Source organism: Gorilla gorilla, chromosome 10, assembly GCF_029281585.2.
Source record: "Gorilla gorilla gorilla isolate KB3781 chromosome 10, NHGRI_mGorGor1-v2.1_pri, whole genome shotgun sequence".
NCBI lineage: Eukaryota > Metazoa > Chordata > Mammalia > Primates > Hominidae > Gorilla > Gorilla gorilla.
In genome coordinates this window covers 138,257,469-138,282,643 of record NC_073234.2, presented here as the reverse complement: position 1 = coordinate 138,282,643, position 25,175 = coordinate 138,257,469, and the positions used below count along the sequence as shown (strand labels likewise).

The following is a 25,175-nucleotide window of genomic DNA, read 5'->3' as shown; positions in this document are numbered from 1 at the left end:
CCGCCCAGCGGCCACCGAACCAGGGCCCCCCCCCGCCCAGCGGCCACCGAACCAGGGCCCCCCCCACCCAGCGGCCACCGAACCAGGCCCCCCCCTCAGCGGCCACTGAACCAGGCCCCCCCCCAGCGGCCACTGAGCCAGGGCCCCCCCCACCCAGCAGCCACTGGAACCAGGGGCCCCCCCTACCCAGCGGCCACTGAACCAGGCCCCCCCCACCCAGCGGCCACTGAACCAGGCCCCCCCCAGCGGCCACTGAGCCAGGGCCCCCCCCACCCAGCAGCCACTGGAACCAGGGGCCCCCGCTACCCAGCGGCCACTGAACCGGGGGCCCCACACTGGGCCCTGGGCCCTGCTCTTGGCAGACCCAGGCTGTGGTCCACATAGGTGGCAGAGGGCAGTGGAGGGGGTTGGGAGGAGGGGAGCACCCGGCCAGCACAGCAGAGACTGAGGAAGCCCAGTGCTCATGCCCACAGAAACGCCTGGGGAAGCCCGTGCCCACGTCCACGGAAACGCCTGAAGTGTTCTAGGAGCTTCGTGATGCCCTGGCTTCCCTGTCTCCCCTTTAGTCATAGTCGGGACAAGAAGGTGAATGGAAAGACTCATGGAGAGGACAGATCCCACCCTCGATGTCCCAACATGTGCCATAATGTCACAGTGGGAAAAGCCCACGGGTCCCTCAGCCCCATGACTCCCCCGAGGAAACCACCTTGAGGTGGAAGGAGATCTTGGTCAGCAGCAGCTTGGTGTAGACATTCACCAGCTGTCCGTAGCGGTCATGCAAATGTCCCTGTGTGAAGACAGACAGGGTGAGGGGCCACGGCTCGTGAACATGTCCAAGGGTGAGGGGCCACGGCTCGTGAACACGTCCAAGAGTCCTCAAGGACCTGGGCACGAGAGTGACCCACCACCGGGCACTTCTTCATTCAACAAACGTCTTCTCCTGGCCTCCACCAACCTCCCTCTCTGTCTCTAGCTTTTTCCCTTAATCTTCCTCCTTGTCATTCCTGCCAAAGAAACTCTTGTGAGAAGAGAGCTCTTTGTCCAGGGCGGCAGGCCAGTTCTGAGCAGGAACGCTTTATTAAAGTGCTGGTGCTGGCAGGGAGGCACGTCCCGACGGGCGCCTGGACACATCCTCCCTGCTCCCTCCTCCAGCCCCACGGCCCCTGCGGCCGGGCCAGCTGGGCCTGCATCTGCAGGTGGCACCATGGGCAGTGTTTTCCTCGCTTCAAGGGAAGTGAGTCAGGGCAGTGGTTCTGGGTTGGATAACGCCCTGGTCAGGCCTCCCTGTGGGTACCCGGTCCAGGGCCTGCCCTGCTCCTATGTCCCTGCCCAGGCAGACGAGCACCCCACAGTGCTCCAGAGAGAACCAGGCCAAGGCGCTCTGCCCACCAGGGACATCTCTAACTCCTGAGGTCTTGCAGTGCATCCAGATTGCAGGCCCCCCAGGGCTCTCAGGCCTTACTGTGTGTGTGCTCAAAATGCAGACCTCCAGTCCTGATTCTTCAGCAGCAGGTCTGGGGGAGCCCAGGAACCTGCGCCCTGCCACAGGCTCTCTAACCACCGAGGTGCCCGGGCTGTAGTCTTGCCACATTTCCCAACTCGTGAGGACTAAAGGGCCCGGGTGACTTTGGAGCTGGAGGGCCCACTGGTTATGCGTGTGGAGCGCCCTGGGCCAGGCCCTGAAAGGCAGGCAGCATCTCCCCATGCTGCCCCTCCCACTGTCACCCCTGGGAAAACCCAGCCACCCGCAGGGAACTGCCCACAGGGAGCCACCCTTCGCTCAGCCCCACACGCTCAGGAAAGCCCCGAATGCCAGGCAGGACCTAGAATGGCTGGACCTACCCACAGGTCTCCGATTTCCCGGATGTTGCTGCGGTACCGCTGGCAGTCATGCAGCACCTGCAGCGCAGGGAATACGGGAGTGGGGGAGTGTCCAGGACCGTGTGGCAGGGCCCTGAGACACGCACTCCCCACCCGAGGCGGGAGGAACAGCCCAGAGCTACGGGGACAGGAACAGGGCCAGAGCCCGCATGTCAGCGGGACAGTGCCCCAGCTCTGGGGAGCAGAGGGAGCAGCTGCTACTCACATTGGGGTGCCCGTCTCGAAGGACCTTGTGGAGGACGTGGCAGAACTTCCAGCTGAGAATGGAGCTGCTGGGCAGCGGCAGCCCAATGGCGTAGGACCAGAAGGTGAAAGCCCCCTTCTCGTGGTGTGTGCCCAGAATGATGCCTGCAATGTCAAGGCCAAGTGTGGAAGCAGAGACTGGAGCACGGGGGCTCAGCAAACCTGGCTGAGAGAGGCCAGGGCCGCCGGAAGAGGGCCGGCCCCCAATCACGTGCCCATCAACCCCGGGTCACCAGAGCTCCAGTGTCCAGCCAAGGGGACAGGAGTTAGGGCAAGACAAGGAAATCATTGGGCCCAATGGGGGCGTTTTTGTGATGAGACTGAGATGGGAAGGAGCCAAGCTGCACAGGACCCTCCTCCCCGGGCTCAGTGAGGGAACTTGTGACCCCGGCACAGCTGACCGCAGGCCACCTGCAGTGCTACGCTGCTCCCACATCCACACCCGACTCCTGGGTCCAAGAGCCGGCCAAGGATACGCCGGGCGTGCTTCTCCTTCACGGGGGCCTCCTGGGTGTTGATGGCTTTGCTGATGCTGATGGCCTGTGAGGGACAAAGGAGCAGTGTTCAGAGCCCCAGGCAGCCACCCCAGGAGACACCACCCCAAGGGGGAGAAGCACAATACTGAACAGGATTCTGCCTGGGTTCAAGGCCAGTGGAGCGATGGGGGAGACAGGAATCCCCTCAACCTAAGCCTCTGAAGGACTTCCCTGTGCCTGATCGGTGCGGCTGGAACTACAGTGAACACCAAGAGCTCCAGGAGTCAGGGGACAAGGACCAAAGCTGGGCTATGGCTCCGGGAGGCCGTCCTGCCCAAAACCTGCATGACTTGACTCTCCTGGCAGATGTGGTGCCCTGAGCCCCGGGTCATGGCCCAGTGTGGTGTCCTCCGGCCCCATCTCCCCTTGGGGAAAAGCAGCTGAGACTGGAGCCCCCGGCTGGGGCCCACCTGGCCTTTGCGGCACCCCATGAAGGGTGCACATCACATTGTCCCCACTCTCTTGGGAGGCATTCCCAGGAAACTTAGGCAAAGCCCAGGGCCTGTGGCCCACTGCCCCATAGGCTGCCCCTCTCCTGGGTGGGGCCTCGCCCTGTCAAACTGTGTCAAGCTCCTGCTGCCACCTGCAGCCCAGCCAGGGGCAGAGGAAGGCAGGAATGGGGTCTGCAGCTGTCACCCGGAGCTGCGCAAGTGGCACCTTCACACTTGACCAAGGCCAGAATCTCAGCATCCCTCCCACTCCACCTACGGCAGTCTCACCCCTCCCCACCCCCGGCTACTGCCTCCTTTTCCAAGTAGGCTTCCTGGACGTGACTGTGCTCTCGAGGAGGGCTCACGGCGGTACCATCACTACCACCCGGCCCTGGCTCCGTGGGGCATGGGGTATTTCTCATGCAGGAACAGGTCTGCTAAACCTCTGTCCCCCACCACCAATGTTTGTGAACTGAGAAGAGCTGTCCAGGCCATGGGCGGGAGGGACAGGGCCTCGACAGATGCAGACACTGAGATGGGACACGCAGCCCCCAGCCTCAGCCAGGGCAGCTGGGCTCCTGAGCCACAGGCTGGCCTGAGCCAGGCAGGCCTTGAAGGGCAGGGAGCCGGCTTGCAGGACAGTGCAGCGCTCCTGCGCCTTCTCCCCAGACACCACTGCACTCTCCCACCCAGCACCGGAGCAGAGGACATCCAATTAGGGTCTACTGTGGAATTTCCTCTGTGAGAAAAGCCAGCCCAGGAACCTGGGGGGCCCTTCCTGGTGGGACCTCAGATGGGAGCTGGGGGACTGTGGGGCTGGGCCAGGCAGCCTCTGGGCCGCCCCCAGCCCCTAGCGCGATGCTGGCCCCCTTTCACACACAGGGCCCATTGTACTGGACCCTCCCAGGCAGGTGTCCTGGGGCTGCCCTGAGCCCTGCTCCCTGCAGTCGGGGAGGAGCTGCGGTCCCATCTCAAGGAACCACGACCTGAGGAAACGCACAGAAGCTCTGGTGGGCCTGATCCTGAGGGCTGCCCAGCCAGTGGCCCCCAGGCCTCAGCTCCTTCCTTGAACAAACTCGTATCCACCAACTGTGAGAAGCCATGGCTGAGAATGTCATGCCCCCAGAGGCGGAATATTGCTCACGACAGCAGCGATGATGATAAGGATCCTGAGTGCCCAGCCCCAGCCAGGCATGGGCAACTCGCCTCCCAGCAACAGCCCAGGGAAGTGGTGACTAACCCATTTTCCTGGTGAGGAAACTGAGGCACAGAAGGCTTATATACTTGTCTGTACAGCTAATAAGGATAAAGGCGGGGTTCAAAGCCAGGTCTGTCTGATTCCACAACCTGTGTCCTTAGTGACTCTGAACAGCCCCCACGCAGTTCCTTCCGTGGGGAGGGGCTCCCAGGGCAGGAGGCAGGGGCTGTGACTTTCCCCAGCTCATCGGCAAGCAGCTGTCCTGTCACAAGCCAGGCGTGTCCGTCTCCGGGGTGTGTAACCCCATCCCCAGCTGCCGACACCTGAGCTGCCACCTGGTTCGGAAGATTCCTGGCAAGAAGGGTGGAGGCGAAGTGACTGGTGCAGACCTGGCACCAGAGAGGCTGTAGACAGAGATGCGGGGGTTTCTCCTGACACTGAGGAAACCCCGGGATGGGGCTGAGATAGGGACCCTAGAAGCAGAGAACACATTCTGCGGGAATGGGCTGCCCTCTCCTCTTTGCGAGGAAAGACACAGTGAGGCCAAGGTGCAGCCACCCGTGTCCCCAGGCCCTAGGCTCCAGATGCCCACTCAGCAGAGCTCCAGCTCCCCGCACCCGGCACCCTCACACCCTCCTGCAGCCACCCTGTTGAAATCTGCACCTCCTGGATGGATGGTCTCTGAGGGCTGGGCACCCTCAGACAGTGGAGTGTTTCCTTATTTATCACCCTCTCCCCTCACCCAGCAGTCAGCAACACGAGGGGAAGCAGATCGGCCTATAGGTGCTGCTGAACCCCCAGCTCCCCAACAGTGCCTGGCACGCAAATGACTTTCATGGCAGGAGGGAGGCCCCAGGAATGCAGCGTGACGGGGCATGCCTTGGGCACATGGCATGGTCTGCTGTGCGCCTGGGCCTCAGTGCTGCCTGCTCCCTGCGCTGGCGGCAGGGGACAGGATCCGTGGCAGCAGGGCCCTCCCGGGCAGGGTGCCGGCTGGCTCTGGGAACACAGCCCCGTTGTGTCTAGGATGGGCAGATGTGTGCACCAGGCTCAGAGCGCCACACAAGGAGGCACAGTGCTCGCACAGTGGGAGTCTGTGGCTGCTCCGTGGGCCTCGCCTCTGACCAGGCAGTAGCAGCTAAGCCCTGTCCCAGGAGAAGCCCGGCCAGGTCCCAGTGATGTCCCACCTACTCCCGTCTGCTGCTGACCCTCCCTTGCGGAAGTGGCTCCAGGGGTCTGAGGGGCCACAGCAGCGCAGGCGCTCAGGGGCTCACTCTGTGGTGAAATCCACACAGGGTGTCCTTGACACAGCTCTGCTCTGAGGCTTACAGTCCCGAGGCAGGTCCAACTGCCAGCAATACTTGGTTCTGGGTCCTGAGGTTCTCAACATGCTGTCCTCATAGCTGCCGAGTGGGGTGAACGTAGTTCTCCCCATTTTGAAGGTGGGGAAACTGCAGCATGCCATGGGAGGTAGAGGGCTGCCCAGGCCCGTCCCTGGGTTCTCTCTAGCCTGCATTTGTGCCCCGTGTGGCCCCTCGGGCAGAACAACCCCAGCAGCTCTGACACAGGCCAGAGGCTAGCTGGTCAGCTGCCACAGAGACACCCCTTCGGGGCAGCGCGGCCTTTGAGGAGTGGAAGGGATTGATTATGGACCTCAGCTCAGGGTGGAAAAACCCAGTGCTAGAGAAAGGAAGATCATAAGGACACATGTGGCCGCCCCGGGGTCTGTCCGCTACTCAGCACCCACAGCTCCCATCCAGCTCCCAAGAAGCAGGGGCCTCACACAGAGCCTGGCAGGGCAGTTTCCACACAGCTGTGAGTGGCTGTGGGACCAGGGCTCTGCAGGGGATGCAGTGATAATGTGCAGCATGAGAGCATGAGGAGGGGGATGCTGTTCTTCCCACTGCTGGGCACAACAGGGAGGGGTGTCTGGCTGGGTCAGGGGAGGTCTCTGGAGGAAGCAGGACAGAAGCGATAATGGAGGGGGACCAGGCACAGCGGCGCACGCCTATAATCCCAGCACTTTGGGAGGCTGAGGTGGGAGATCACTTGAGCCCAGGAGTTCAAGGCCAGCCTAGCAAGACCCCATCTCTACCAAAAATAATTTAAAACTTAGCCGGGTGTAGTGGTGCACGGCTGTAGTCCCCTGCTACTTAGAAGGCTGAGAATTGCTTGGGTCCAGGAGTTCCAGGCTGCAGTGAGCCATGACAGCACCACTGCACTCCAGCCTGGGTGACAGAGTGAGAACCTGTCTCTAAAAAGTAAAAATAATAGGCCAGGTGTGGTGGCTCATGCCTGTAATCCCAGCACTTTGGGAGACCGAGGCAGGTGGATCACTTGAGGTCAGGAGTTTGAGACCAGCCTGGCCAACATGGCAAAACTCCCACTAAAAATACAAAAATTAGCCGGGCATGGTGGTGTGTGCCTATAATCCCAGTTACTCAGGAAGCTGAGGCAGAGAATCGCTTGAACCTGGGAGGCTGCAGTGAGCCAAGATCATGCCACTGCACTCCAGCCTGGGCAACAGAGCTAAACTCCATCTCAAACAAAACAAAACAATAATAGAGAGTTCCACAGCAGCCGTGAGACACCTTGCAGAAGGGAGTTGGAGGGTCCGCAGAGACAGCAGAGAGGGGCAGAAGCAGAGTGAGGTCAGCTCCTGCCTGGTTCTACAGACCCTGCAGCTTTTCGGGTCTCGAAAAATCCTCGGAGTCCACACCCACGCCCCAGGGGCCACCTGCTCACAACTCTCTGAGCCTGCTCTTATCCTGCCCAGTGCTGGCAGCAGGAGGGGCCTGACCTTTAAGGACAGAGAGTGGGGACAAAGCTCAGGGGTACCCAGGGGCCCAGGGGGCAGGTGAGGCTCTGCGGATACACTCAGGATAGCTGGCATCGCCAAGTGTGTAAGAACATACTCTATGCCATAAGGCCAGCAGACAGGTCTCAATAACCTATTAATAAATTCAATTTTATTGAGCTCAGCCTTGTACTGGGCCCCCGAGCAGACAGCATTGTTCCAGTGTTGCCTCATTAATGTTCATAAGGAACCTTGGAGCAGGCGGGCAAGGGAGGACATTGAGGCTGCAGGTTAACCACCTGTCCAAGGTCATAAATAACAAAAAAATGTGGGCCAGAGATGGACCAGAGATGGAGATGGGGCCCCTCAGGCCCCTCCCAGGCGGCCCTGGGCTGCACGGCCTTCACGGTTCAGGGTGCAGGTAGGCCTGGGTGCGGAAGAAGTGTGTCAACACAGACATCCTTATTGTCCCACCACAGGAACCCCGCTCCCCCAAGGGCCTGCTAACATGCCTCCAAACTGGGAGTGGACTCCGGATCAGGATTTGTTCAAATCCCGAGTTAACGAAGGCCTTGGGGCTGGCAGAGCCAAGGGGCCTTCCCACTACCCCCATCCCTTGGGGCGAGGGCATCTGCCTCTGGGCTGCGGCCTTCAGCTCAGTCCAGTGGCCAGGGGGAGCCCAAGCCCTCAGGATACACCTGCCCTGCTTCCAGGAACAATCAGGCCAGACAGAGCCCACTGACTCGTGAGCAGCCCAGAGCTGCACTGGTCCCTGGACTGAGACTCATGGGGCACACCCCGGCGAGCATCTCAGTGAGTGCTGCTTCAGAAGAGGGGAGATCAGGGTGAGGCAGGAGACGCTCCCGAGAGGCTGCTGGCCCAGGCCTGATGTGGAGTCCAGATGGAAACAGACCGCAGGAATGGGCACTGTCAGCAAAGCCAGGCGACTGAGCTGGGAGGCTCCAGGCAGTGGCCGCCCCACACGCCAACCCTGCAGCACCCTGTGGCCCAGGAGGCTCCGGAGTTGTCTGTCCACCGATCATACTCTGTCCCCACCTCCAACCCCCGAATACAGGGACATCTTCCTTCCTGCTGTATCTCTAGGCCCAAACCAACATCTGGCTGTCAGCAAATCCCCACTGGGCAAATGGAAGGGTGAACACTCGAAGGACAAGAGCTCTTTCAAAGACAAGTACTGGACGACTTCAGGGCACTGAGTCTCTCCTTCTCCAGCTAATAATTTATCCACTAGAGCTGCAGAGTAAAAGTAACTATAAAACAATTTCTATTTTTAAAATCAACGCTGAAATGAATCAGACGTAAGCCTCCTTGTGCTGTATTATCGTGGCACCTAACAGCAGCACTTGGCAGGGACAAGAACGTTCTTCAAAGAGCTGGGGCACACGGACGGACGCTGGCAGAGCGGTGGGTTATTTTGCTTTAACATTTCCAAAGAGTTGGTTGAAGGACAGAGAGATCTCATTCAAATGCGTTTGTCCCCTCAAAGGCCATTGACAGAGCAAACACAGGGTTTTTGTAGCTGAGGAGGCCGGGATATGGCCACATGCAAAGCAGCGAGGTGGACAGCTGGGTCAGCTCCAGCAGACAGGAAGTCAGGGGCAACTGCTCCGCTCCATTTAACCTGTATCTCCCCTCACTCTCACCCAGGCCTGCTTGGTCCTGGCCACTCCGTCATTTCAGCGTTTAGGAAAGCTCCCGAGGGGAGCATGAGAGCCCAGGTTCCCCAGGACACTGGTTACAATGTTGCCGCCTGACCCACTGCCACCTCCGCCCCAGGCTTTGTGGGTGACACCCAGTAGTAGGAGGACTGTTCCTGCGTCACCCCTCTGCCAGGCTGGCTCTGGAAGTGACAGGCAGCCAGGTCGTGCAGTTTCATTCCCTGGGCCCTGGTGACATCACTCCACAAACCCGTCTGTCCCAAAAGCCAGGAGCCTGAGTCACCTCCAAGCAGATGAACCTACTGCAGTTTGAGGATCATGTTTATTTTAGCCAGAGAAAAAACAATCTCGCCCCAAATAAACTTTTCTCCAGGACTCAGTCATTCCCTAGAATGGATGGCCATGAGCCTTTCAGACCTCACCAAGAAGACAGCATCAAAGAAGGGAGACCACTGGCCCCTGAGCATCCACTCATCCAGCCACTTACGACGTGGCCCTGCCTGAGGACCCCAGGGTAGGTGGCTGGTGCGGGTCTGAGCAGTTGCTCAGGGAACTCGGCAAGGAGGTGACACACTCCCACTTCTCAGGCGAGCCTGGTCTACACATGCGCCCACCCCATGTCTGTCTGCTTCCTCCTGCTCTGCTGGGCCAGCCGCAGCGTGTCAGGGCAGATGTGGAAGCAGCGCAAATAATGTCATGAGGACTGGGCAGCACAGAGAGGCTTGGGCAGCAGGACGGCAGCGGGTGGCTGCACAGAGGAGGTGATATTCAAGTCAGCATCGCAGATTACCAAGTTGGGCGGGGAGGGGGCGGGTAAGGGCATTGCCAACAGAGCAGCCAAGGCGTCTCAGGTTAGCCGGCTGGGCATCCCTGTCCCTCGGCCAAGCAGGCCTGGACTCCACTCAGAGGCTTTCCACTTTAAGCTGCTGGGATCCAGTGGCCAGCTGGGTTTCATTCACGAATGACCAGTGCAGCGCTGGCTGGGAGGCTGGCGTCTGGATCAGGTCAGAGAAGGGGCCTCGTCTGCGCCTGTCCCTATTCAGAGGGTGAGCAGTTCTGCCAGGCAAGGCTCCTGCTGGCTTTGTCCGCACCTCCTGAGGCTGTCGTCCCCCAGAATATCCTCCCAACCCTGGAGAGCCTTCATAATGTGGCACCTCTGGGCTCACTCTTCCAGGGAAGGGCTGTCCCCACCTGCCTGAGTCCCCCCAACCTCTGTGCAGATCCACTTTTCTCCCCAACCGCCCCAGCACACAAGGCCTCCGCTTACAGCTAATCTAAGGGCACCGGGCAGAGCCCAACAGGGAGCTTGTTTCTCTCTTTCAGCCCAGCCTGCTCTTCCGAACACAACATAACAGCCAACACTTACACGGCATTCACTACACACCAGGCACTATGAACACCTGTAAATCTTCACAACCACTCCAGGAGGTGTGTAGTATTATTGCCCCCATTTTGTAGATGAGGAAACTGAGGCAGAGTGGTGAAGGGACAGAGCCAGGGGCTGAACCTGGAGCTTGCTCTTGACTGCCCTGCCATTCCACACGTGGCCACAGTTTGCATCTCTCCACCTCTTAGAGGGTACAAAGATGACTCGGACCTTCCTGGGGCACACACCAAAGCTACAGGAACAGGCCAAATGGTAAGACAGCAAGCGGCGCTCAGGAATGTGTCATGGGCATCAAAACACATCAGAGACAGGAAGGGGGAGGTCAAGGATGGGTGGCCCCTTCCCACCCCAACCTGGACCAAGAACAGCCTCTGGAATAGCTCTGCCAGGGAGGCAATATGCAGCCCAGGGGTCGGGAAGTCAGCGGCCTGCTGGGCATCACCACGAGGGCATCACCATGTGGGCTGATGGGGTGGAACCGAGCAGAGGATGTCACGGGGCGAGACAGCAGTGCGCATGCCCAGGAACAACGAGCTCAACGCCCGTGCCATGCTGCGGACAAATACTCCTATACATGTAAATGTTGCCCTTTTCTAAAAGCCACCAGGTGATTCTAACACTTGCATTGTCCGGCACAGTAGCCGCTGGCCGGTGCGGGCTGTGAGTATTGGAAAGGTGGTGAGTCCAGACTGAGATCAGCTGTGAGTGTCCAGTACATACCTATTTCAAAGATTTAGTAGGAGAAAAAGAATGTAAATTCTCCTATTCATAATTTTTGTGGCAATTACATGTTGAAAGGGCTAGCTTTTGGATATACTGGGTTAAATAAAATATGCAATTACAGTTAATCTCACCCGTTTCTGTTGACTTTTCTAGTAGTTACTAGACAATCTAAAAGTACACACGTGGCTTGCCTCTGGTTCCTCCTGGACAACACTGCTCTACTGTGTGCCGGGGCTGAGAAGCCCTCAGTTGTCAATAAATGTTAATCTTGACAGGATTTTGGTTTCACGGGGGATGCTAAGTATGTATGTCACCAACCTGGAAAACTGGACCTATGAACTGTTTCCACATATTGCTGCCCTAGACAGTCCCTGCCCCGCAGGAACCCCTCACACCTGGGTAGTTTCATGTCTACAGTTAATGCTCACCTGCCAGACTTGGCTCACTCAGCAGTGGCCAGAGGCCTTGCAATGTAGTAAAGGGTTTCTCTCATCCTAACCTGAGAGGAATCTTCTGGGCTTGATCTCCATCCTCTGGGCCTACAGTGGAAACTGAGGCCCAGTGAAGCAGAAAGGTTCACAGATCAGGAAAAGGCAGGACTTACCATTAGCATTTCCAGTACTCCTAACTGAGTCCTTCTTCATGATATGCTTCAAAGATGCTTTCTTCTCTAAATGTTAAACTTTTCAGCCGAGGAAGGGAAGGGAGAAAGACGGCTGGGCCGAGTATCTGCTGAGGCCCTGCTATGCCCTAGGTGCTGTTTCATGTTTACATACTGGATGTATTAGTTCCTTATGGCTGCCATAACAAATCACACAAACTCGCAGTTCTGGAGGTCGGAAGTCTAAAACAGGTCTCGCAGGACTAAAAGCAAAGTGTCAGAAAGGCTGTGTTTCCTCCTGGAGGCTCTAGGGAAGAATCCATTTCCTCGCCTTTTCCAGGCTGTGGAGGATGCCCATACTCCTTGGCTAGTGGCTCCTCCCCAGCAGCAGGCAGTGAGTCTTTCTCACATGGCCTCAGTCCGACCTCCTCTCCTGCCTCCCTTGTCCACATTTAAAGACCTTTGTGATTACACTGAGCCCACCTGGTAGCCCAGGAGAATCGCCCCATCTCAAGGACCATCTCAGCTGATCAGAAACTCTTAATTCCACCTGCAACGCCTTACTAAGTCATTAACGTAGTCACAGGTTCTAGCTGCCACACGGTCTCTCTCTTACACCTTACAACAGCCCTATACGATAGCTGGAACCATCTGTATGGTTTTCTTTTCAGGCAAGGACATAGATTTACAAGTTAAGCAACTTGCCAGCGACACAGGCTAGAGCCTAGGTCTATCTACCTACTAGTGCCTTTATGATACCACACCCTCTTTTGAAATGGTACAGGCAGTGTTCAGTTCCAAATACAGGCATGCTGTATTTTGTAGTATTCTGTATTCAGAAAACAACAGCAACAAGACAATAAAAGTTTGTCACCTCCATTTTGAAAAGGATTTTTTTTTTTTTTTACCAAAGGGACTAAAGTCATAGGGAAGAAAAGCATACACTGGTTTTCTGGACATTCCCCTGGGATTATACACACACACCATGCAACAATCACAGGCACCAGCTCCCAGCAGGCACATGATCGCCTCTCTTCACACTCCTGAGCGCTAACCCCACAGATATTTGCAAACAGGGTGTGTCCTGTCAAAAAAGCTCACAGGAAAGCAATTATCTTCCTCCTGACCCAGGAGCCCAGGGGAGGAAAGCGAGGCTGGCAGGCTAGTGAATATTTAAATTTTAAGCCAGCCTAGTGCTCCTGCCATAGCACACAGTGCTGTGGTCAATGCAAGACAAGCAGCGTATTACAAAGGAAGCCAGGTCCCTGGACTGCATGTGCTATTTTCTGTCCCGAAGGAGACATGGAAGTAGCAACCTCAGCTCTCCAGGTCCTTTTCCACCACGGGGCCTGGCTGGCGGCTCACCTGATTATTTCTGGGAACGATCTAATTAAATATTAACCACGTACAAAACCTCATTCTTACATTCCTCAATAAGTCACTGTGAAGATGAGCAAACCCAGACAATGAACTCAAACTCCATCTTTCCAGAAAATGGGGCCCTAGAATAGGTAAGACCTGTGACATTCACCCATTACAAAGTTATTCATTGTTAGTGGCCCTCTTAGCCTCTGAGAAAAACCCAGAGCAAAATAAAACAAAACAATCCACCTTCGGAGAGGCGCCTGTAATCCCAACACCTCGGGAGGCTGAGGTGAGGCGGGTGGATCGCCTGAGGTCAGGAGTTCGAGACCAGCCTGTCCAACATGGTGAAACACCTTCTCCACTGCAAACACAAAAATTAGCCAGGTGTGGTGGCGCACGCTTGTAGTCCCAGCCACTTGGGAGGCTGAGGCAGGAGAATCACTTGAACCCGGGAGGCGGAGGTTGCAGCGAGCTGAGATCATGCCATTGCACTCCAGCCTGGGCAACAAGAGAGACTCTGTCTTTAAAAAAAAAAAAAAAAAAAAAAAAAATCCACCTTCTTGTGTATCAAACCAACCACTAAAATGTGTGGTCCTGTATCAGAGATTCTCTCTTTGACACTCAGGAAGGTTGCCCTTGACTTCTTATCATTTAAGAGTAAGATCAATGAAGTTGGTCCTTCACATCCCATCTCCTCCATGTAGCAATCAGACCTCTTTATACCTCCTCAAAGGCACGAGAAAAAACTCAGTGAATAAACAAAGTTTCTGACAACATCCAGATCTGTCTGCCAATTCAGGTTTTCTCCGTGTGATCTACAAGTTCTTGGCACAATTAATTATGTATTGGTGACTTTAAATTTTTTTAAAATGACGGGCTATCCGGGCTGAACCAGTTGATGGTGATGAAGATCACAAGGATAAATTGGTAATTTGCAGCCACCTGGGTTCCAGCACTTGGCATTTCTAAAGCCTTGATATCCTCAGGATTTATTATCGCTTTCTGGGTCAATCCCAAGCACAAAGGTTAGAAGGTCTCCCTGCGTTCTTTCTCATTTCAAAACGAAAGCTGTCGTAGAGTGCATGTGCTAACTAGATGTGAAGGCAACCGCAGAAGTCATAGCTCTCTGCAAGGACAAGTGGGACGGAACTTGCAAATAGCCGCCACAAACGCAAATGTCACCAACCTGCTTTAGACAGGAGTGGGAGGGGTCCTCTGGCTTCCTTTATCTCTAGAGTAAAATTTTTCAGCCATTTCAGTCTTGGTTGACTTATTTTGGCAAATAAACAAGTATGCCCCCCTCCACCGCCCATCCCCCAAGTCTGAGAGCACTTCAAGAGTTTGTAAAATAAAAAGCAACAGGAAACCAGAAACGCAGCAACGTCTGCATCGTGGGTCCCCGGCACAAACACAAGTACAAAACGCACACCCGCGCCCTTATTTCATTTCTAACGCCTTCCCAGGATAGGCATCATCTGGAAGAGTTACAAGCGTGGGAGGCGCAGGAAGGGAGCCCCAGGAAGTTTCTGTCTGTCGGGCGCCGGTATTTAATGAGGGGGTGTGCACCTATTTATACGTGGGCAGCGCTCGGGCAAACAAGTCTGGCGACATACGAGAAGCTTTTCACCCAGCAAATAATAGGAGACTGTGCAGCCCTGGGAAACCGCTCACGAGAGAAGGAAGCTGGGAGTTTAAGGAATTTCCTTTAAGGAAATTGCCCGTGGGGGCATCGGTTTCAGGGGGTAGGAGACGGGGGCAGGAGCCGGCAAGGAGCGGCACGGAAGGGCGGGGACCCCAGTCGGGCCGCGCCGGCCCCGGGAGCACCTGGATCCCCAGTCCCCTCGACCCCCGGCGCGCTGGGCTCGCGCACACCCAACCCCGGCCCCATCTCCGTCCCCCGCCGCCTCAGCTCCGGCGCTCCCGGCCCGCGCACACCCTGACCCCGGCCCCCTCAGCCCCGGCGCCTCTGGGCCCGAGCGCCCGGCGGGAGCGGGGAGCGCGGCTTCCGGTTCACCTGCGCGCCGGTCGGCTCGGGCCGCGGAGGCCGGCGGGGTCGGCAGCGGAGCTCTCGGAGAGCCCGGGCGGACACAGGCCCTGCCCCCGCGCCGTCCCCCGCCCCTGGCCGGCGCCTCCCGGGCCCCAGCCGTTCGCGCGTGAGGGGTCAGGGACGCCGCTTGCCCGCCCGCCGCCGCCCGCCGCCCGCCGCCCGCTCGCCTGGGTCTTGTCGAACTGCTCGCGCTCGGCCTCCAGGCTGTGGCCCGGCCTGCGGCTCAGCACCCGCGCCGGCACGTTCTTGATGCTGTTCATCCTGCCGCCGCCGCCCGCTCTTGTCCGGCTCCGTCCGCGCGACTCACAGCCTCACGGTCCGGCAGCCCCAGCCTAGGCACCGCGAGGCCACCGCGCCGCGCCCGGGCCCGCCCGCCGGGGAGGAGCCCGCCTCGCCCCGCCCCCAACTCCAGGGCACTCCCCTCCCCCGCACACCTCCAACGCCGCCCCCCGCGCCCGCAAACGCCTCGCCCGCCCCCAACTCCTGGGCGCGCCCCTCCCCCCGCACACCTCCAACCCCACCCCCCGCGATCTCGGGACACGCGCCTCTCCCCGCACATCCCCAACCCCCCATCCCGCGGCGACCCCGGCACACGCCCCGCCCCCCGCACACCTCCAACCCCCACCTCACTCACAAGGTTGGGGCACAGGCCAAACGCCCCCCCAGCTCCTCCCCACCTCTAATCCCCTCCCTAAACCCGGAGGGGAGGGGAGGGGAGGGGAAGGGGGAGGGGGAACCCCTCCCTCCTCCTTCCACCCAGGGTAGGGACCCCAGCCAATTCCCTCTCCCCACCCCTTCCCCGAACTCACTAAGTCTTGTCTGCACCAGGGCAAGATCTGGTTAATTGGAGAAAATCTGGCCTCCATGAGTCTGGTCGGTGGCAGCACAGATAGACGCTTTTTTTCCTTTTTGGTCTTAACGTATGTGTCAAAGGGCACACAATGACACTCTCCCCTCTTTGTGCAATTCTGACATAGCTGCAGCTGTTATCCATGCGGGGATGCAGGATGCATTTCCAGAGACGCAGCCGGCTCCGCAACCGGACACCTCGCCAGCGCCAGGGACAATGGGGGCTGAGGCCGGGCGGTATTAGGCTGGCACAGAAGGCAGGCGGATCTGAACAGCAAAGTACACCGAGGAGATGCCGCCAGGGGTGGCGTGAGGCTTTTTAAAAACATTATTATTGGCTTTCCCTTAAAATTACTGGTCACAAGACTGAAGTAAAAAAATAAATAAAAGCCCAGAGTCCTCTCTAAGCGTAGCTCTCAGATAGGTATTGTGTTTCTGCTGTTTCCCTTTCCTATCGGAATGCAGATGTGGAATCATGCATAAAGGTCCCTTGCTTTTGAAGGGAGAGGCACCGCCTGCCTGTAAGGAGGAAAATGACGCCCACGTAATCCTGACCCTTGTCTCCCTAGTGAGACTGTAACCTGTCTGAGGTCAGGGACCCTTTCCTTTCCTTTCCTTCCTCCTTCTTTTCTTTCTTTTCTTTCTCTGTCTTCTTTCTCTTTCTTTCTTTTCTTTTCTTCTCTTTCTTTCTTTTTTTTTAACCGAGCTTCACTCTTGTTGCCTAGGCTGGAGTGCAATGGCACGATCTCACCTCACCGCAACCTCCGCCTCCTGGGTTCAAGCAATTCTCCTGCCTCAGCCTCCCAAATAGCTGGAATTACAGGCATGTGCCACCACGCCTGGCTAATTTTGTATTTTTAGTAGAGACAGAGTTTCTTCGTGTTGGTCAGGCTGGTCTCGAACTCCCGACCTCAGGTGATCCGCCCGCCTCGGCCTCCCAAAGTGTTGGGATTACAGGCGTGAGCCACCACACCCTGCCAGGGACCCTTTTCTTTAACTGATTCCTCACCCTCCAGCCCAAGAGCTAGAGCTGACCCCAAAAGATACATTTGCCAAGACTCTCCTGTCACTCCACCAAAAGGAGAAATTAATCCTGTTTTCTCTAATTCCAATCACTAAAAACTTCTTTATCAGAATAACGGTAGAATCACAATAGCTGGTATGTATTGAATGCTTATTATTTGGCAGGCACTGGGCTAAACCCTTCATATGTAACTTAGTCAACTTAGTTGATAGCTGTGCTCTAATAAAGACCACAGTGAAGGGGCTTTTTGCGGTACTCCAGCTGTTTCTCACACTCCTTTTTCCACACGGAACAAAAGTGGTTCTCCTGTGACCCTTCACGCATATACAGCATCCCTTTTCAACCAGGCAACAGCCCCTCTAGGTCTAGCACATCTGCCACAGTGACTTCCCATTAGCAACTGGCTTTTTAAATAATCACAGAACCTATTACTGTGCCAGGCACCAGGCTCAGCATCTGTTAAACAGTATCTCACTTATTCTTCTTTAAAGTTGTTGATGAGGCTCGGCACAGTGGCTCATGCCTGTATTCCGAGCACTTTGGGAGGCTGAGGCAGGTGGATCACTTGAGCTCAGGAGTTCGAGACCATCTGGGCAACATGGTGAAACCCCATCTCTACCAAAAAATACGAAAAACTTAGCTGGCCGTGATGGCGTGCCTGTAGTACCAACTACTCAGGAGGCTGAGGTGGGAGGATCACTTAGGCCTGCAAGGCAGAGGTTGCAGTAAGCTGAGATCATGCCACTGCACTCCAGCCTAGACAACAGAGACCCTCTCTCAAAATAAATAAATAAAAAATAAAGCATCAACAACTTTATTTTTATTTATTTATTTTTTTTGAGACAGGGTCTGGCTTCGTTACCCAGGCCGGAATGCAGTGGCATAATCATAGCTCACTGCAATTTCTGCCTCCTGGGCTCAAGTGATCCTCCCACCTCAGCCTCCTAAGTAGGTGGAACTGGAGGGATGCACTATAATGCCCAGCTAATTTTTTTTTTTTTTTTTGAGATGGAGTCTCACTCTGCCACCAGGCTGGAGTGCAGTGGCACGATCTCAGCTCACTGCAACCTCTGCCTCCCGGGTTCAAGCAATTCTCCTGCCTCAGCCTCCCAAGTAGCTGGGACTACAGGCGCCCGCCACCATGCCCAGCTAATTTTTGTATTTTTAGTAGAGACAGAGTTTCACCATGTTGGCCAGGATGGTCTCAATCTCTTGACCTCGTGATCTACCCACCTCGGCTTCCCAAAGTCCTGGGATTACAGGCGTGAGCCACTGCGCCCGGCCACGCCCAGCTAATTTTTAAAATTTTTTTGTAGAGACAGTCTTGCTAAGTTGTCCAGGCTGGTCTCAAATTCCCGGGCTCAAGTGAATTCGCCCACCTTGAAAGTACTGGGATTACAGGCCAAAGCCACTGCACCTGGCCTCTTGATGGTATTTTTTTACAGACCAACAAACAAGCCCAGGTTCAGAGAGTTTAGCCCAGGTTCACACAACTGGTAAACTCTGCATTCGGGATCCAGACCCAGATGTGCCTGATTTCAAAGCCAGTGCTCTCAACACCCATGCCATTTGGACTACATTTTGTGGTCTATGACTTTCAGTACTATACTACCTTGGGCTTGCTGTTTGGGACCCGAGAGCACTCTCCAAATACATCTCTAAGGGATTGTACTTTATGTGCTTGTAGGTAAGATTTTGAGCTATTAGAGGGCCACCCTGTCTTACTCAGTTTTATGTACTCAGTGCCTAGCGGGGCACCTGGCACATAGCAATGTTCAATAAATGTATGTGAAATGAAGGGCTGAAAGAGTGAGTAAACAAATACCTCATTTGGTATACTTCAACATACAGCTGATCTCACGAAAGAGCATCACTGAGGACATAAGGATACAAACTTCCCCACTCTTTTGTTTGTTTGTTTTTGTTTTTGAGACAGGGTTGCCCTCTGTCACCCAGGCTGGAGTGCAGTGGCATGATCTCAGCTCACAGCAACCTTCGCCTCCTGGGTTCCAGCAATTCTCCTGCCTCAGCCTCCTGAGTAGCTGAGATTACAGGCATGTGCCACCACAGCCTGGCTAATTTTTGTATTTTTTGTAGAGACAGGGTTTCACCATGTTGGTCAAGCTGGTCTCGAACTCCCAACCTCAGGTGATCCACCTGCCTCAACCTCCCAAAGTGTTGGGATTACAGGCATGAGCCACCGTGCCTGGCCCAAACTTCCCCACTCTTAATTTTTCTGGTTCATCTCTCTAACATCTTCAGGCAGGAGGCCTGGTCTACTATTGTCCCTGTCACTGACTGGCTTTTTTTTTGAGGGGGGAGGGGATACAGGGTCTTGCTTGCTCTGTTACCCCTGCTGGAGTGCAGTGGCTGGATTATGGCTCATTGCAGCCTCAACCTCCTGGGCTCAAGTGATCCTCCCACCTCAGCCTCCAGAATAGCTGGGACCACAGGTGTGCACCACCATGCCTGGCTAATCTTTAAATTTTTTGTCAAGACAGGGGTCTCACCACGTTGCCCAGACTGGTCTTGAACTCCTGGACTCAGGCATTCCTCCCACCTTAGCTTCCCAAAGTGCTGGCATTACAGGCAAGAGCCACTGCTCCCGGCCTGAGATTCTTCATGCCATCAGAATCAGGGTTCTGTTTTGGTGTATCTCGAGGGCTGTTGAATTCCTGCTCACCCCTATTACAAAAGCAAAGCAATTGGAATACAAATAAGACCTCGTTTTAAGGAAAATCCAAGATGCACAGCAGAGTTTACATCATCTGGCCCACTAAAACATGGTATGCTACCACACCCACACTGACTCATCGACTCGTATGCATGATCTGGCCCCAGCCTCTGTCCCTGGCTTCATCTTGCACCATCCTGGCCCATCAGGTCCCAGATGCGTCATGTTCCCTCCCACCTCAGAGCCTTTGCACATGCTGTTCCTACTGCCTGGAATTCTCTTCTGCTTCCTGTTCGCCCTACTTAGCATCCACTTGTCTTCAACTCTTGGCTCAGATGTCACTTCTTTAAGGAAGCATTCTCTTAACACTCCACCCTTCACCTGAGTCCCTATTATAAGCTGTCATCATATCTCAAAGCTTTCTTTTGTAGCACTAACCAGTCTCTTGTGAACTATGTATGGGATTCTTAGATTAGTGTGTTTCTACGACTAGATTGTCTGCTTTGCTCATTGTTGTGTCTCCAGTGGCCAGCAAAGCACCTACTGTGTGCTCAAAATTCTTTGATTTTTTGTTGGGTTTCTTTTTGTTGTTGTTGTGGTTGGGTTTCTTAAGCATGCATCTGGCTGAGAACCCAGACATCATCCTTTAGAGAACTGATTCATGTACACTTTTCATTCAATCAACTTCTCTCAAAGACCATTCTGGGTGTTTTTTGTCTGTTTGTTTGAGACAGAGTCTGGCTCTGTTGCCCAGGCTGGAGGCATGGCTCAATCTCAGCACACTGCAACCTCTGCCTCCCAGGTTGAAGTGATTCTTGTGCCTCAGCCTCCTGAGTAGCTGGGATTACAGGCACCCACCACCACGCCCAGCTAATTTTTGTATTTTTAGTAGAGAGGTGGTTTCGCCATGTTGGCCAGGCTGGTCTCGAACTCCTGACCTCAAATGATGTGCGAGCTTTGGCCTCTCTAAGTGCTGGGATTACAGGCGTGGGCCACTGCACCTGGCCCCATTCTGGTTTTTAAACCTCCTTGTCAGCTGCAGTCTTGATGAATGTGTCTGGTTTCTTATTTTGATCCTGTTCACTCTGTTCTCTATCACACTGGAGGTTGCTAAGATTATTCTGTTGAAGGCCTAGAATAATGAACTTTCCTGCAATGTGTCCTAACAAAATCATCATCAAATGGCTCAAGAGAAACAAAAGCACAACACTGCAAACCCACCACCCCAGCTACAGGTGTCAAACCACACAAAGCCACAGGAGAAAACTCCAGGATCAGTTTGCCAGAACATAACAAGGATTCAGTCTTCAGTCTCCTTCCTGGAATGTATGGAGCCAAACTTATCCCACACAGCCAAGAAGTTCTACGCATTCTCTTGGCACTTCTGGGGTAAAGCTGCTTTTAGTGTTTATGTTTTATCTTAATTCAGAACTTTTTGTCTTTGGGGGTATTTCTATTTCTGTTTTTAAATATCTGTTGGCCGGGCGCGGGGGCTCACACCTGTAATCCCAGCACTTTGGGAGGCTGAGGTGGGCGGATCACCTGAGATCAGGAGTTCGAGACCAGCCTGGCCAACATGGTGAAACCCCGTCTCTACTAAAAATACAAAAATTAGCCGGGCATGGTGGCAGGTGCCTGTAATCCCAGCTATTCGGGAGGCTGAGGCAGAAGAATCTCTTGAATCTGGGAGATGGAGGTTGCAGTGAGCTGACATCGTGCCACCGCACTTCAGCCTGGGTGACAGAGTGAGACTCCATCTAAAGAAAAAAAAAATTAGGCATGGTGGCACGTGCCTGGAGTCCTCGCTAATTGGGAGGCTGAAGCAGGAGAATCACTTGAGCCCAAGAGTTTGAGGCTACAGTGAGCTATGATGATACCACTGCCCTCCAGCCTGGGTGACAGAGTGAGACCCTGTCACTAAAAATAAAATTAAAAAAAAAAATCCATTCAAAGATTCTAAAAATACCCTTATATCAGTCTTTTCCAATGCTGAGATTATTTCTGGCAGGCAGATTGTAGTATAATTCATTTGCCTCCTCTTCAGATGTGTTGATCTTAAGAATGTTGGTGATAAGACATAAATGCTAAAATCTAGTTTTATCTTGTAACTATTTCAAATACACTATGAGACTGCCTCTGTGCATCCATTAAAGTATAGGAAAAAAAAGGAGACTGCCTCTCTAACAGAAATTGCTCAAAGCTTAGGTCAGGGGTATCTGCACTCCACGTTCACTGCAGCACTGCTCACAACAGCCAAGATGTGGAAGCAACCTAAATGCCCATCAACAGATGAGTGGATAAAGAAATGTGGTGGCTCACGCCTGTAATCCCAGCACTTTGGGAGGCTGAGTTGGGAGGATCACATTAGGCCAGGAGTTCAACACCAGCCTGGCCAACATGACGAAACCCTGTCTCCACTAAAAAAACAAAAAGTTAGCCAGGAGTGGTGGTGGGCACCTGTAATCCTAGCTTCTCAGGAGACTGAGGCAGGAGAATTGCTTGAACTCGGGAGGTGGAGGTTGCAGTGAGCTGGAATTGAGCCACTGCACTCCAGCCTGGGCAACGGAGTGAGACTCCGTCTCAAAAAAAAAAAAGTAGTATATATATGCACAATGGAATACTATTTAGCCATAAAAACAAATGAAATCCTGTCATTTAAATGACTCAGTTTGGGCCAGGTGCAGAGGCTCATGTCTGTAATCCCAGCACTTTGGGAGGCCGAGAAGGTGGATCACAAGGTCAGAAGTTCAAGACCAGCCTTGCCAATATGGTGAAACCCCATCTCTACTAAAAATACAAAATTTAGCTGGGCATGGTGGCGCACACCTGTAGTCCCAGCTACTCGGGAAGCTGAGGCAGGAGAATCGCTTGAACCTGAAAGGCGGAGGTTGCAGTGAGCTGAGATCACGCCACTGCACTCCAGCCTGGGCGACAGAGAGAGACTCTGTCTCAAAAAAAAAAATAAATAAATAAAAATAAATAAATAAATAAATAACTTCGGTTGAGCTAGATGCATTGCTAACATTAAATTTCTCATTCTTTTTTTTTTTTTTTTTTTTGGTGAGACGGAACCTCACTCTGTCACCCAAGCTGGAGTGCAGTGGTACGATCTTGGCTCATTGCAACCTCCACCTCCTGGGTTCAAGCAATTCTCCTGTCTCAGCCTCCCAAGTAGCTGGGATTACAGGCGCGTGACACCATGCCCAGCTAATTTTTTGTATTTTTAGTAGAGAGGGGGTTTTGTCATGTTGGCTAGGCTGGTCTCGAACCTCTGATCTCAAGTGATCCACCTGCCTCAGGCTCCCAAAGTGCTGGAATTACAGGCGTAAGCCGCCACACCCAGCCGAAATTTCTCATTGTTGGATTGCATATGGAACGATAAGCTGGTGGGATACAATAGGTGTCAGGTGTCATAGGTACTATAATCCTATGAGCTAAAATACATGTAGCCATAAAATAATGTTTCGTTGTTATCAAATCCTTTAGTTCCCTGACATTTTCCTATTTAGCATCTATTCAGTGTTGCCTTTTCACTAGGCAAGTTGATGTGCAGCCATGAACATGAAAAGGAGGAGAAAATTTAATATTTTGATTCTTAGATTGGAAGTCAGGCTCCCAAGGGTCATTTTAGGTTTCTACTTGGCAGGCAGCAGCTCAGAAGCAACTATACCTTTCTCAGTTTTGCTCTAGACAGCCCAGCCTGAGGGAGAAAGCACGCATTGATAAAGAACATAACCAAACCTCACCCAACTTCTCTTTTCAGCACCCTAATTAAAAAGGCTAAATGAGGTGGCTCTTCCCCGCTCATGAAAATCATCTCTGAAGTAACACTGAAACCTGTTAACAAAGGGGCATTTATTCAGCACAATAGAACTTTGATATCTGCAATGCTTAAAAAAATACATCCCCATTCCTGAGGAAATTAACTTGCCAGGTTCAGTTTAAAGTGATGAACGTTCCTTCCTTATTTTACTCCTGTAAAATAAAAAGAAACCAAGGAAACATATTTTTTCTTTAATATTAAAAATACCTTTTATTGACTGAAGTTGATCTATTCTTTTAGAGAAGACACAGAGGCATATAGTATAATCTTTAAAAAATTAAATTACTTTACAAGTTAAAATGCAAGTGTTTTAGTCTTTAAGATTTTTAAAAATGCATCTAAAACTTGATCTTCCAGCAAGCTTTTGTTTGTGTCAGTAGGTGGGACTAATATAGACCCAGAAAGATGGGGCTCTGCTCAGCTTGGGACAGAAGGACCTCGAGCTATTTTCCAGTTACATTTTATATTTTATATCAAAGCACCTTATGTCTCTTTACACAGCAAAGTCAAAAGCTAAAACCATGAGAGAATACTGTTTCTCATATATTTTGAGCTGACTCTGATAAGCTATTGTTTAGAATTTAAATGTATGCACAGATTTTTTAAAAATCAGGTAGTTAAAACAGCACTTTCTATGCAGGGGTTCTTTCTCTATTTGACATTCACATTTTTAAACAGCTTCTCTAGCATTTAACTGTAGTCTGTGTCTTCACAGAGAAGTCTTTTTCATTCTTAGCATAATTCCAAGTTTCTATATGTACAATAAGGTCTACTTTCTTACACAGGAAAATATTTCTTCAGCACAAAAATGGTTAACTTGAAAATAAAGTGTAGATGTTTAAAAATTAACTTTCTAGTTCTGCTCCCAGCTGGAATTAAGTGCTGTTTATGAAGAACTACAATCCTCTTTCAGTTTTACGGTTAAGTATTCATTCAGTATTGGCGTCTGCTTTCTGCCTTCCACATAGATGAGAAATCTGCTTTTGGATGAAGAAAACACAACGTTAATAAAATACAATCAATTAATATTGGAGAGCATGCGATAAGCTCCTGGCGTCTAAAATATTAACTCTACATCCTGATTTTCATCAACATCAGGACATGCAAAATACTATAAATATGAAAACTCAGCGGAGAGAGGGAGGGGAGAGAAGAGGAGGGATGGGGGCGGGGATGGCGCTGCTCAGGCTCGCTCCCTGCTTTCCCAGAGTCTTTGAAATGCTGATATGCTTACCTTGAAAAGATCCGAAATGCCTGTACGCTTTAGCTTATCAAACTGGGTTCTGAGGAAACCGCATATGAAATGCAGGTTTGATAGAAGTAAACACAAATCCAGAAAGTGCTTACTGGGTCAATACACATTTTTATGAAGATTTTACTCCATGTAAAACTTTTTTTTTTTTTTTGAGACGGAGTTTCGTTCTTGTCGCCCAGGCTGGAGTGCAGTGGCCAAATCTCCACTCATTGCAACCACCGCCTCCCGGGTTCAAGCCATTCTCCTGCATCAGCCTCCCCAGTAGCTGGGATTACAGGCATGCGCCTCCATGCCCGGCTAATTTTTTTTTTTTGTGTGTGGTATTTTTAGTAGAGACGGGGTTTCGCCATGTTGGCCAGGATGGTCTCAAACTCCTGACCTCAGGCGATCCGCCCACCTCGGCCTCCCAAAGTGCTGAGATTACAGGTGTGAGCCACCGCGCCCAGCTACCGCATGTAAAACTTTCATAAAACTTTACTCCACATAAAGACTTCTTGGCCAGGCGTGGTGGGCCACGCCTTTAATCCCAGCACTTTGGGAGGCCGAGGCGGGCGGATCACTTAAGCTCAGGAGTTCGAGAGCCTGGCCAACGTGGCGAAACCCCGTCTCTACTAAAAATACAAAAAAAAAAAAAAAAAAAAAATTAGCCGGGCATGGTGGCA

The 25,175-nt window shown here is 53.2% G+C and overlaps 2 protein-coding genes across 10 annotated transcripts in view; both read right to left on the bottom strand.

The window, feature by feature from the left end:
* HIP1R (huntingtin interacting protein 1 related) overlaps positions 1-15,830 on the bottom strand; it is a 28,176-nt gene extending 12,346 nt beyond the window's left edge. For 2 of the 6 annotated variants that reach the window (XM_019038921.4, XM_019038922.4), the window contains exons 1-5: positions 15,698-15,830; positions 2,601-2,664; positions 2,087-2,229; positions 1,843-1,899; positions 707-787 (exon numbers count right to left, since the gene is read on the bottom strand). In XM_019038921.4, coding sequence (XP_018894466.1) covers positions 707-787; positions 1,843-1,899; positions 2,087-2,229; positions 2,601-2,664; positions 15,698-15,754 — 402 coding nt within the window. In that variant the 5' untranslated portion in view covers positions 15,755-15,830. Of the gene's footprint in view, positions 1-706; positions 788-1,842; positions 1,900-2,086; positions 2,230-2,600; positions 2,665-14,027; positions 14,068-15,055; positions 15,317-15,697 lie in introns of those variants that run through there. The other 4 variants (XM_031016631.3, XM_031016632.3, XM_055358265.2 and 1 more) reach the window with 2 other exon arrangements.
* A 7,611-nt stretch (positions 15,831-23,441) lies between these two features.
* Positions 23,442-25,175, bottom strand: part of CCDC62 (coiled-coil domain containing 62) — a 54,654-nt gene continuing 52,920 nt past the window's right edge. For all 4 annotated transcript variants that reach the window (XM_031000910.3, XM_055358258.2, XM_055358259.2 and 1 more), the window contains one exon: positions 23,442-24,235. In XM_031000910.3, the coding sequence (XP_030856770.2) occupies positions 24,188-24,235 (48 nt within the window). In that variant the 3' untranslated portion in view covers positions 23,442-24,187. The remainder of the gene's footprint in view (positions 24,236-25,175) is intronic.